Raw genomic sequence first — 14,535 nt, forward strand, 5'->3', positions numbered from 1 at the left:
AGCAACAGGATACTTCACGGTGTGTGAGGGAGTTTGGTTTAATGCTGGTTTATGCAGTAGGATACTTCATGGTGTGCGAGGGAGTTTAATGCTGGTTTATGCAGTAGGATGCTTCATGGTGTGCGAGGGAGTTTAATGCTGGTTTAAGCAATAGGATACTGCACGGTGTGTGAGGGAGTTTGGTTTAATGCTGGTTTAAGGCAGCAGGATACTTTACGGTGTGTGAGAGAGTTTGGTTTAATGCTGGTGTAAGCAGAAGGATACTTCACAGAATGTGAGCCTAATGTGTGAGGAAATCCAAAATCACAGGTTCAGGACATTTACCCCTTTGATGAACCTCACCAGCAGATCCTACCAACAATAAGGGACACGACTCTGCACACAAATCCCATCAATGCCCCTGTCACACTTCCAAACTGTTTCACAAGTAAAATGTTTACAATTTAACATATCTCTTAACTTTCACACATATTAATCATTCATTCAGTGTTATCACAATGCCAACATTCCAAACATAGATGATCTACATTATCAGATGCATGGATATGTCCACATGATTACCTTGATCTGATCATGCACCATGTATTTCCACAATGATACAATCTGATAATGTCACCACCATAGCACATTTATTTACATTAATTCTCAGACATTAAAGTGCATTTATTTGGCAAAGTGGCAATTCTATAAAGTAAGATTCTTGTCTTTCAAAACAGTGAGTGAGTTTTTACATGTTTACTGCAGTAAAATAGCCCATCAGTAAACAATCATCCTTGTTTCACCCATGGAACTTCAGTGAACTTTGTCAAAACCAAATTTGTATGGGCAGAGAGTTTACCTTGTTTCAGACATTAGTTCTGGATTAGTGAGATCAGGGCAGGATTTATTTGTCTTTGTTTTCAAGACAAGCTCAGGGACATGTGTACAACTTTTCATACATTAAACAAGACTATTACCTTTACCTTCAATGTTTCCACACAAAACAAAGGATGTATACTGATGAACCTTTGATAGAGCATAGAATGTGTTGTCAGATTTAACTTGATGATGGTTTAGGGTGGACATTTGGAATCCTGGAATTGATAAGGTATGGACTGAGATCATGGACTGGAGTTGTTATTTTGAAAGGTTCCACTTTTTGTACAAGGACTTGACCTAAACTGTGACACTGTTCATAATATCAATCACAGGTTTGCTTGGTTCAGACATGATCACATATAAGATGTTGTTAAACACTACAATCAAACAATCAAACACACCAAATAATCGTGATAGATGAGCATATTCTGCCTTACTGGTAGCACTCATATTCCAGCAATATCATGGCGGGGGACACCATAATTAAGCTTCACATACTGTACCCATGGAGGGAAACAAACAAATGAATTACTGATTTGAACATATGCAACAGATACAAGTAAGAATGACATTACTTTAATGCACATGTAAACAATCTTAACAATATTGTTCTGCAAAACTAGGAACATTTAACCATGGGTGTACTCGTGAGAGGAATTTCAATGGATGGCCATTTTTTATATCGCTCTATTGGAACTGGGCTCAAAGCAAAGCTGTGGCAGCATATGGGCCCAGGGTATTCATAACAGAAGGGAGACATTACACACTGGGCAATTGGGGATGGGAAAAAAAGGGCAATCCTGCAGTCGTATGGAAATAGTTCAGTGTGCAGGAGAAGCTGGTATAGAATGTAGGGCTGTACAGATTGGCTTTATGAACCAACAATATGCATAAAAACTGTTTGTCCACCATAAAAAGTCCTCAATTACTTTAGCTGTATCAGTTCCAATATCCCAGGAGAATGGTCATGCAATCTTGAAATCCGTCATTATGACCAACTCAGGTTGAAATGACATCACTGGACCTGCACAATTTCTGTACCGACTAATCATATAGAGTACAGATACAGAACACTTTGAGCATGTTGAAGGAGTGATTGAGTGGCTTAACACTGTTGTGATATGTATTTCATATGCATAATATGAGAGGAAAGCCCAAAATCTCAGACAGTTACTACTTTGGTGATGAAGGGTAAGCCGCTGACAAACCAATCATCATAATCAGGGTAAATCAGGGATTCACACCAATGATCATAGGATCATTCTGTGTTTAAGGGATGCAAGTCTGTACACAAATTACAGCACCTTGTATCTTGTACGACTGGGGCAACCATGCCGACCAAAAGATTTGGAAATGTTACTGAACGGTAATCAAACAATTTCTTGCCAAGCATCTTTGTTTTCAAGCAGTCTGCACACTGGACCTGGTCCACAATCACATGACACATTTTCATTAAATATTCAATCACATGAGGTAATCTTAACAGACATGTTCAGGAAATGTGAGCATTACATTATTCTCTGAAACCAATCCAGTTACCTGCCATGACCACAAAGTCCTTAAGGATCCTGTCTGTTGTCTGTCACTGGTACCATGACCACTCCATGTTTAGCTGAAGACATTATCAAAATGCCATCCAGAACCAATCAGTGATGATACTCATTAGGTGTTGTAAGACATTTCCCTTGGGATTCTATTTTATGTCTTCATTTGAAACCCTGACTGTCATCTAGAACTAAACATTGATGTCTTCACTTGAAGTAAACATAATGTCCACTTCAACCAATCAATGATGGCTTTACTTGATGTAAACATTATGTCCACTTCAACCAATCAATGATGGCTTTACTTGATGTAAACATAATGTCCACTCTAACCAATCAGTGATTGGTTCACTAATGTTCACTATGAGCCATCAGAGTCAACTTCATTAATTGACATGAACACAATATCCGCTGGAATCCATAGATTCATGTAATGTTCCTGACACTGACATCTTCATCTAATATAATGAGTTCCTCCATGACACCAATAACTGACATCTTCATCTAATATCATGAGTTCCACCATGACAGCAAACCTAGACCAGACTCGCTGATGGATCCCTGAAACAAACAATGAATTCCATCTCAGGGGACTTACTTGTCTCCAGTCAGTTTGTAGCTATAACATATCTGGCAGAACATATCAAGGAGTAATGGTGATCTTAACTTGTAAAACCAGTAAAAACATAAATATCCTAAATATCAGTTTATCATGATATCAAAACATCAGAAAATGCAGTTGTACCAATTTATATTTGTTTGTCGTTTAACGCCGCACTCAGCAATATTCCAGCTATATCACGGCGGTCTGTAAATAATGGAGTCTGGACCAGACAAATCAGTGATTGATATCATGACAATCGATCCACACAGTTAGGAAACGATGACATACATCAACCAAGTCAATGAGCCTGACCAGCCGATCCCGTTAGTCGCCTCTTACGACAAGCATAGTCACTTTTTAAGGCAAGCATGGGTTGCTGAAGACCTATTCTACCCAGGATCTTCACGGGTTACCAATTTATTAGTTATGTATGGAAAGACTCAGTGTATATCTCTGTATTCATCTCTATATCATTAATATGTGTCTGTGTACATAATTCACACCAATTTATGAGTAATGTACACAGACATATATTGATGATATAGAGATGAATATAGAGATATACACTGAGTCTCATACACACACATGTTTATACAGAAACACATTGATGTGTATACAGAGACGTGTACCTATGTACAGTGAGTGAGGGAGGGAATAAATGCAAATTTTACGTCACATAGGAAATTTTCAGCCATATCGGGACGAGAACATTATACATTAATAACAAATATATTAGATCATATAAAATCCTGTCATTAAAGGACGGTACAATAACTAGATTATCACAGATTTTATGTAAAACAAATTTGAGAGTACAGTGAGTGCGTTGGGTATAATGTCACATTACTCACAGCGTGTCAGCTTAATGTGTCTTACACGTTCAGAACTTTGGTGAAACGCACAAGCATGGTTGCGGTGCTGAGAAACCTAGGACAAATCTTGGATTCAAATCCATGATCATGGAATCCTGGCATGCCAAAGGGATGCAATTCTGCAAACCTAATTGCCTAAGTTTTGGCCAACTATTTCCATGAAATATATACAGAAACATGCAGTGACTTGGAGAGTGAGTAAATAATGCTTAATATTCTCAGAGCTGCTGCAGGATCATGCAGCCATTCATGACAAGATGCATTGAGCATGTTGAGACATATTACTTACTAGACCATACATTGTTCCACCTTCATACAGCCATGCTAGTCAAAATGATGTGTTTTTTTATTTATTTCAAGATTCATTGAAGCCCTCTGGAGTCTCTTCCAGACATAGTCATAAAACACAATTTATGGATTTTCAAACAAGAAATAAACTGGAAGAAGAATAAGAATAGCTCAATAATGCTCTGACATTTGTCATTTTAACTAATGAAACCCTTTTCCAACAGATAAACTGTGTGAAGGTATCATACCGATTTGCCCAATAACAAGGTTCTCTATAAAGGTAACCACCAAACTCCTACTCATCTCTGAACGAGAAAATTCTACTCATCTTTCAACAGAGTTCAATATGACCTGCATGCTGATAGCAACCTATTTCAAAATGTTTCATATAAACAGTCAAACCCTAACAATGATAGTAGAAATCAGTTTCATGTTTAAAATCATCCACTGGCATCTTAATGATAGCAGCATAGCTATTAAGGTACATGATGATAGCTGCAAATCACTTCCATTGCACATGATAAGCAGTTGTGAGCAGATTCGAGCGTTTCTGAAAATGTCAGCTCCAAGACATAACAGTATCATAATACGATGCGACTGTAAGCCAGAGGGGAAATTCTTACTGTGATAAACTACATTTAAGATAAGATAATCTAATTATGAAACTGTAATTAGGTGAGAACAAACTCCACTGAACGGGTTTTACTTAGAATTTATGATAAGGAGTATATCATAAAGATGCCTATTACACATGCTGGTAGCTTCATGAATCATTTCATATAGTTGGGCGTGGTGATCTTATCTGTGTCCATAAGCGTACATACAGGAAGTCATGGATGTGGTACTCTATCACCATCTCATTGCCAAAAACAAAAACAAGCATTGTCAGACAATTTATCATAATTGGGTTATGGTGACTGTTTAAAATCATAATTCATGTTGTCATCCATTCTCAGTTTCAGTCTCAATGTGTGGTTTAGATGGTGATGCCAGGTTCATGTGAGCTAATACACAATGCTGAGCTTGTTATTCAGAAATGGAAAGCTCATTAAACTTACTTTTTAACTGAAATAATTTACTCCTAATGGCAGCATCGTTCTATTTGTGAACGTGATTACAGATTTCACTGCTGTGCTAATTGCATGTTAATTATGTCATGCAATTAACTCAGTGGGATAGATTTTGGGTGTGTTGATAAAGATCGCCAAAGAGCTCTGTACAAATAAGTCACATGCACTAGATGACATATCATAGTGTGTCTGTCATTTTCCTGTTGGAGGATAGTTCAGAGGGATGCAGACTGTGGACAACTCCGTGAAACGCGTGGGTAAAGGATAGATAGATCAAGGATCAAACTCAAGTATCATCTGAGTAGGTCATCTTGGTTTCAGGTTGACAGAGTAAGGCACCTGGTTTTCAAAATGATGGCTTACCATCTGGGAGTAGTGTCACTTTGTGGCCTCACGAAAGATTGTGACTTGTCGTAGGATGATCTTTTGGTGTCAAGAGTCAAATATGGTAACATATTGTCAAAGTGTTTGGTGACATCTTTGTCTCAAGGGTCAAGATGGTGACTTACCGTCAGAGATTGAGGTGACTTCTTGCCTCAAGGGTAAAAAATGGTGCCTTACCATCAGAGGGTAAAGTGACTTCTTGACATTGAGGGTCAAAGGTAGTGACTTACTGTCAGAGAGTAAGGTGACTTCTTGACCTCAAGGTTCAAAAATGGTGACTAACCGTCAGAGAGTAAGTGACTCCTTGGCCGCAAAGGTCGAAGATGGTAACTTACTGTCAGAGAGTAAGGTGACTTCTTGGCCTCAGGGTCAACAATGGTGATGTCAGAGGCTGAGGGTTCAGCACCACCATCAGGACCTGCCGGAGTTGTATCCACAAAGATCTCATCCACAACCCGGAACCTGGTGAAACAATTACTTTGAAATATGGATCACATCATTTTGGATGCCACAGCTAATTAGCATTTGTGACACTTTACAGATTACTGAAGCTATGTTATAGTATTAAGTACACACAATAAAGGGCTCACAATTTATGCCTACTTAGGGAATAAAAAGGTGAGGGATACTAAGCTATCACTTACCCCTGTACTCTCCACAATTGTGCATTCTGATCCCTTGACTTTAAATAATATGCTTGTCAGAATGATTGAGTTTTATACATTATCATTACATATCAACTGAAGTAATAATTGACAAAACATCATCATCCAGTGACCATTGACCAAGTTGGTTGGTTGTTGAAGTCCATCTGTCTTATATTAAGGACCATCTATGACCCAAATTAGGTCAGAATCCATTTTTCTTTGTTCACAATATCATCCAGAAACCTAACATGATGACAGCTGCTGTGTTACTCAATAATATCTACTGGTATATGACTAATTGAGCTGAAGAAAGTGAATTGTTGCTTGTTGTCCTAATTGCAGTTGATGATATTATATTACTGTGCAAATAAAGACTGATTTATGAGAAAGTATGGCTGTAAAAATAAATTGTTCATGAATTGATGCTGAAGTGTGCACATGTGTATTAATGGAAGATGATAGAGAACAAGTAATAACAAAAAACTTCCAATAGCTAATTTCAGGAAAAGATTGTCCCCTTTGCTAACATTAGTACATTAAAAACCACTGAGCAAGTTTGACATTAATATTTTAAGGGACTTCAAAGACAAAATGTTTTTGCAACATCATCAACAACTGCCAAAGCTGAGTGCCAATTATCCTGCAGAAAAAAGTGACATTACTTCATCATTTAAAAAAGTTCAAACCAACATGCCCTTATATAGTTTCTGGGGAGAGATAATTTAACCTTCTTAAATATTAACACTTTGTAATTTGTTTAAACAACAATGAACACCAACAAACTTTCTAGTTCTGGTGGTTGGTACAGAGAGGTGATATAGAGTTAAGTGAGTTAAAACTTAACGTTGCATCGGCATCATTTCAGCCAAATTTGAGTGTCGGTATAAACAAACCTGAAACGACAGATGGTTGTTATTTATCATCCAAAGATAAGGCTTCCTTGCTCTTCTGTAGATGCGTAACACTTGATCCCCTTTATCATGTATAGAGTCTTCTACACATACAAACCATTTCTCAAACTCGGTTTCAGAGGGAAAATCTTTTCAGGGCATAAAACTTGTTGAAACATTCTAAATGTTTGAATATTTAATTTTGGTGGAGAGGGAACCAGTTATTCAAGTTTCATGTCATGAATAAAACTTGAACTCTTTTACCATCCATCAGCAACACAGAAATTTCAACTCAATCCATCAAGCAGTTCTGGAGAAGTACATCATCTACAATGACTGAAGCTGAAATCTGACACTACTGATGTCATCATCACTCATTATGGAGCTCCACCTATCTCACAGGGAGCACGACTTGTCTAACAGAGATGTCCACCTCTCACACAAGGAGACCCACCTGTCTCTCAGGGAGCTCCACCCATCTTACAGGGAGCTCCACCCATCTCACAGGGAGCCCCAACCATCTCACAGGGAGCTCAAACCATCTCACATGGAGCACCACCTGTCTCTCAGGGAGCTCCAACCATCTCACATGGAGCACCACCCATCTCACAGGGAGCCCCAACCATCTCACAGGGAGCATCACCTGTCTCTCAGGGAGCTCCAACCATCTCACATGGAGCACCACCTGTCTCTCAGGGAGCTCCAACCATCTTGCATGGAGCACCACCTATCTCACAGGGAGCTCCACCTATCTCACAGGGTGACCCACCTATCTCACATAGAGAACCACACATTTTACTAAGAGCTCCATCTAGCTCACAAAGGAGCTCAACCTATCTCACTGGGACCACAACTTGTCTGACAGGGATGTCCACCTTTCTCACAGAGAGACCCACCTATCTTACATGGAGAAACACATATTTCACAAGGAGCTCCACCAAGCTCACAGGGAGCTCCACCTATCTCACAGGGAGCATGACTTGTCTGACAGGGATGTCCACCTTTCTCACAGGGAGACCCACCTATCCTACACGGAGAACCACACATTTCACAGGGAGCTCCACCTACCTCATAGGAGACCCACGTATCTCACATGGACCATGACTTGTCTGACAGGGAGCTCCACCTATCTCACAGGAGATATGGAGATAGGTTACAGGTATTTCTCATAATAGAGTGAAGATATAATACTAATGTTAACAGAGGAGAGGGAAAACATATTTCATAACTAGGGGACACAACTCCGTGAGTTCCTGCACCTTCAACATGTTTGATGATGCGATCACAGGTAGATCCACCTACCTCACAAGGAGCTCAACCTACCTCACATAGAGCTCCAGCTTTCTCACAAAGAGTGCCACCCATCTCACAAGGAGCTCCAGCTATCTCACAAGGAGTGTCACCCATCTTACAAGCAGAACAACCCATCTCACACGGAAAACCACATATTTCATAGGAATGCCCACCTAACCTCACAGGGAGCTCCACCTATCTCAGAAACAGACACACCTAACCTCACAGGGAGCTCCACCATCTCAGAAACAGACACACCTAACCTCACAGGGGTCCACCATCTCAGAAACAGACACACCTAACCTCACAGGGAGCTCCACCATCTCAGAAACAGACACACCTAACCTCACAGGGAGCTCCACCATCTCAGAAACAGACACACCTAACCTCACAGGGAGCTCCACCATCTCAGAAACAGACACACCTAACCTCACAGGGAGCTCCACCATCTCAGAAACAGACACACCTAACCTCACAGGGAGCTCCACCATCTCAGAAACAGACACACCTAACCTCACAGGGAGCTCCACCTATCTCAGAAACAGACACACCTAACCTCACAGGGAGCTCCACCTATCTCAGAAACAGACACACCTAACCTCACAGGGGTCCACCATCTCAGAAACAGACACACCTAACCTCACAGGGAGCTCCACCTATCTCAGAAACAGACACACCTAACCTCACAGGGAGCTCCACCTATCTCAGAAACAGACACACCTAACCTCACAGGGGTCCACCATCTCAGAAACAGACACACCTAACCTCACAGGGAGCTCCACCTATCTCAGAAGGCAACACACCCATCTCACAAGGAGACCAACCCATCTCACACGGAAAACCACATATTTCATAGGGATGTCCACACAATTCACAGGGAGCTCAACCTATCTCACAGAGAGCTCCACCAAATTTACAGGTAGCTCCACCTACCTCACAAGGAGCGCCATCTATCTCACTGGAGCTCCAACCATCTCACAGGGAGCACCACCTATCTCATAGGGAGTATTTCTCATAATAGAATGAAGACATAATTCACTTGATACACATAGAATGCAGCAATCTAGAAACTGGCTTCTGAGAGGAAAAACATATTTCCCGACTAGGGGACACAACTCAGTGAGTTCCTGCACCTACAACATGTTTGATGACTTGACGAGACTACCCCCATTGAGGATATTAAAAACAACCTGCCATTCTTTGCCATAACAAAAATTTATGTTAAAGACCCCTCACGACAACAATTGTCAGTTCCTTTGTTCATGTATGTTAACACAACAGGAATGATTGTTTGGTTGGTAAGTAATTGTGGAAATATATCACACTGACAAATCTTTTGCAAACTTACATTTATGAACTGGCATAAACATGATGAAATAATAGATTATTGTTTCAATCAATCACTCTGTCAAATGTCACTGTTCTTAGATAAAAAGCAGGGGCAAATATACAAATAAACCAAAGACTCTAAATGTTTGAAGGTATGTGGTAATTGTACCTAAACAGTTGTAATTACGATTTATTATCAAAGAGTACTGGAGAACTTCTCGCCATACTCACTGGTACATGAACTACAATTCATTGAGAATGACCATTTGACTGGCAGCCATTTTGAAAAAATAGCTCTACATTTAATGAAGTTGGTCCAAATAACAAATATGCAATAATTTAGACATTTATCATTCTAAATCCACTTAACACCAAAAGGTCACCCCATTTCTCAAATACACGAACTGTCAGAAGTGATGTTAATTCTATTCAGGACCATGAAAAAAACACTTCTTTTCTTGTTTTTCTAAGATAAATAACGTATAAGTCAACACGAAAAAAGGTAACTGTAAGATAAAACAATTGTTTTTTCCTTCCTTGATGTCAACACGACATATGGAAAAGATCCCCACTCTCCACTCACCACCATCCTCCTCAGCCTGTTGCCATCGATACCTACCAATTCACAACACAAATAAATACATCAGGAATCTTGAGGCCAATTTGATACCAGAGACATCAGTGTCTCTCCCCTTGTTCACACAAACAACAATAGCCATCTTGCTGGGACCACCTTGCCAACTTTATCAAACAGGCAGGGAGTGTTTGTAAATTCGTATCAGCGGTACTATGATTATGCTCTTCGGCAAGTGGAGGAAAGCGAAACTGTCTTGTGTAAGAAAACATATGGGTTGTCTGCAGCTGAAGGTGTTTACCTCCAATTATCGGAATTACAGCGCAAGATAATCACAGATAAATACAGGTGTCATTCCGTGTTGGATGCCTACAATATCTTGAACACCATTCTCTGCAAGATAAATACTTCTGACATCGTTTCTTAAGTATGCCAACTCGGTGTATTTGCGTAATAGTTTTAATGGATGTAGATATGTGTATACAGTGCATCGCAATTATTATATGTATTTTGTTTCAGTATAAACATAGCATGCTGCTCGTACATACACTGTACATGTAGATATGCTTATGTTTGGTACACTATTTGTACTGGCTTATTTTCAAGTTAAACAAGCAAGACAATCACCAACTCCAAGTATATATTTGAAAGAAGTAGTACATCAAATTATTTGCTGTTTTTAGTCTACCCTTATCATGCCTAAGTCTTTTGAGTGTATGGTTTTAAACTATGATGTTAAGAGTTTGTTTTACAAAATTAACCTCAATTTAACATTTCACTAACTGTAATATTTTACCTGCTGCAACTTGAATCTGATAGCAAAAGGAGGGAGGGATGGAGGTGCACTTGGTAGTGCATGGGTGCGTCCGTGGGTGCGTCCGCGGGTGCGTCCTAGGTGGGTGGGTGCGTCCGTGGGTGAGTCCGTGCGTGGGTGGGTGCGTGCGTGCGTTGGTGCGTGCGTTGGTGCATGCGTTCGCCAGCCATCAAAAGACAGAAATGTGCATATTGCTCATTCTCAGACTGTCCTGTGATAAATGTCAACAATCATCAATGTCAGCTGACGAAATAATGTGTCGTGGCAACCACTCCACCCTACTGGAATGTAAACACTGGACTACTCGAAAATAATGGGGGATATTGACAATCTCTGGGACATTGATGTTTAGGAAAACATTATCTCCAGACTACACAGAAACCTACTTGAGTTTCAGCAGAGACCCTGCAGTCTTATTCATATCGTAAAGGTCTTGCTCTATAAGTCTTAATCCCTTTGAGCACATAAATCTGTAGGAGTGTTTTCTTATGAGGCTTAAAATACTAAATCCCTTGTTAGATAATCTGTAACCGATTTAGGTTATTTAGGTTTTTTTTATATCTTCAATGTTTTAATCTATTAGAGCATTAACAAATGTTAGAAGTGCATCCTTGATGAGGCATAAAACACACTGATCATGTGTAACCGATTTAGGGGCCGACTAGGTGACATGCTGTGGGGAGGAGGAGTGGAGGAGTTGGGAGGGGCGTCACCTGGGATATTGATGAAATATAAAATATCTGTTCACAAAAGTATTGGCAACAAATGAGTTGTCTTTGGGTTTTACAGAAAAGGAGCTCTGGTTCATACTCACTTGCGTGATGTTATAAATGTACTGTGGGTTCAAAGATAATTGTTTGGCGCTTCCAATGGGTGTTTTTTAAATCTAGATGACAGAATCAAACTTTCCAATTGAGTGAGTGAGTGAGTATGGTTTTACGCCGCTTTTAGCAATATTCCAGCAATATCATGGCGGGGGACACCAGAAATGGGCTTCACACAATGTACCCATGTCGGGAATCGAACCCGGGTCTTCGGCGTGAGAAGCGAACGCTTGAACCACTAGGCTACCCGACCGCCCCGCTTTCCAATTGAAAACGGGAGGTGCTTCATGTGCCTCCTGTTGCACTAGGCCCATTTAATTAACCACCGCATCAAATACACATTTTACTATAATGGCCTTTTAGGAAATCACCATCTTGACAGTTTTTCATAAAAGTATAAGTAACAAAATTTCAAGAATAAACTTTTAAAAGTATTTTAACCACATGCTGATCAAACGTTCATCTATTACAAAACGTAATAATTTCTATATTTTAGTGCGCTTAGTTTAACAAACAGTTAAAAACGGGTGCATTTATGTATTTCCCTCAATTTCTAACATCACAAAACGAGGTTACAATGCAGTGACGTGATTGTCAAAAGAGCGTTGCAGGCTTACTTTCATTCCCTTTTGCCATAAGCAATACATGACCTTTATAAAATAGGAATGCATTAATACATGTATTGTTTGATATCTAATGTCCACTTTTTGATGATTTGGCACTCAGTCACTTTGTCTTGGTGATGGATTGACTTCAAACACATCGTTAAACATTTTAAAGGAATCCTAATGCACAACAGTTACAGTAGCACAGTGGACACAAAATCATACCAGCAGACATGCTCTAAGATATTTGCAGGATATATGCTGGCACCATCTCGATTTGCTTTGTAAATAGTTCCCACCGACATGTGGACTTGCCACCACGCACTGGTGCCAACTGCACAGCCTGATCAACCATAATTATTGTGAAATATAGCAGGTCTTAGCGTATGATGCAAATGCCGATTTCCTCTCTTGAGTTTGTCTCTTGTGTTTGGCCAGATGAGATTACAGGAAAGTCCCAGTGTCTAGCCCCAGTCCCAGAGTCTAGCCATTGCTCCTTCGAGTGGCCTCAAGATCACGAGATCATCCAGCATACCACTACAACATCAAACATACCACTTTACCATCCAGCATACCACTGGACCTTCACGCATACCACTAGATCATCAAGCATACAACTAGACCATCAAGCATACAACTAGACCATCATGCATACCACTAGACCATCAAGCATACAACTAGACCATCATGCATACAACTTGACCATCATGCATACAACTAGACCATCATGCATACCACTAGACCAACATGCATACCATTATACCATCAAGCATGCCTCCAGACTGTCAAGCATGCCACTAGAACATCACTACCCAGACAATGAAGCCTGTAGCCAAAACATAACCTAAAGATAAAGACAGTGTGTGTGAAATACATAAATATTCTTCAACAAGAAGAATCGCCACATGTCATCTATCATGTCCCTACACACAAACTGAGGAAATCCACCCTGAATAATAAAGTCCCAAACATTTCTGTTGACCTCAAACCACACCCTTCTTAGGTGTACACTGAGTCCAATGCGACATGATAAGAAGAGAGAGCTACACAGACCTCTTATGTATTCACACCAACTTACTGGGATGTATTTAGATGCACCCGTTTGTTGCATGTTCATTCTACATCAATAAAAGCTCTCATGCATAGATGGTCGAATAATTTTACAATAAATACCATCAAATTATGACAGTGATACCTGAAACAAATAAATCTTGTTCCTTGATCGCACTGATGTCACGACTTTTGACCCTGCCTGGCTCTTGGCATATTGGGATAACATGGACTGGTCGGCTCGAACAGTTTTATATTGAACTTGTCTATACTCTTAACATGGGATATAATTCTTTTTGGATTGGTCGAACACATGGATGAGTCAAATTGTTTCTCGGACCCTTTCCAGGAACATCATTGTGTATTTCATGGTGGCAGGGACCACCTCCGTGGTTTGGCAGATAGAGCATCTGCTCTGAGAGCACAAGGTCGTGAGTTTGATATCCAGCCACAACATACCAAAGGGCATTAGAAGATGGTACTTGTTGTCAGCCTGCCTGGTAATCGACATTAAAGGGCTATTAAAACAAGGACTGGTCAGCTTGGAGTCAGTTTCTAAGTGGGACATCCATGGTAAACTGTGAGATAGTATTTCAATAGGCACCATGAAACCATCATACTGAGCCTACTATACAGCAATCTCAAGTACGTACTTCCAAACAGTTTTCATAAATCGTATCTGTGCCACTAAGCATATGCCAAATTAATTTCCCAACACATTTTTTTAAGCAAAACTTTGAAAACATTTCATCTACATACTTTAAAATTAAAAAAAATAATCTCATTACATTACCAAATTCCTCCCAAATTTGATTTCCTCTCTTTAAAACTGCCAATTTCCTCATTAAACGATGTTGTTACAGTTTCATTAAGGCCGTGAAGCTGCTTC

The 14,535-nt window shown here is 39.9% G+C and overlaps 1 protein-coding gene across 1 annotated transcript in view; it reads right to left on the minus strand.

The window, feature by feature from the left end:
* Window positions 1–1,418: 1,418 nt before the first annotated feature.
* Window positions 1,419–14,535, minus strand: part of LOC124134333 (DNA-directed RNA polymerase III subunit RPC8-like) — a 28,507-nt gene continuing 15,390 nt past the window's right edge. Inside the window, exons 7-8 of the mRNA XM_046499095.2 lie at window positions 5,956–6,082; window positions 1,419–2,963 (exon numbers count right to left, since the gene is read on the minus strand). Of these exons, the coding sequence (XP_046355051.1) occupies window positions 2,913–2,963; window positions 5,956–6,082 (178 nt within the window). The 3' untranslated portion in view covers window positions 1,419–2,912. The remainder of the gene's footprint in view (window positions 2,964–5,955; window positions 6,083–14,535) is intronic.

This window comes from Haliotis rufescens, unplaced genomic scaffold, assembly GCF_023055435.1.
Source record: "Haliotis rufescens isolate VD_foot unplaced genomic scaffold, xgHalRufe1.0.p SCAF_11, whole genome shotgun sequence".
Lineage (NCBI taxonomy): Eukaryota > Metazoa > Mollusca > Gastropoda > Lepetellida > Haliotidae > Haliotis > Haliotis rufescens.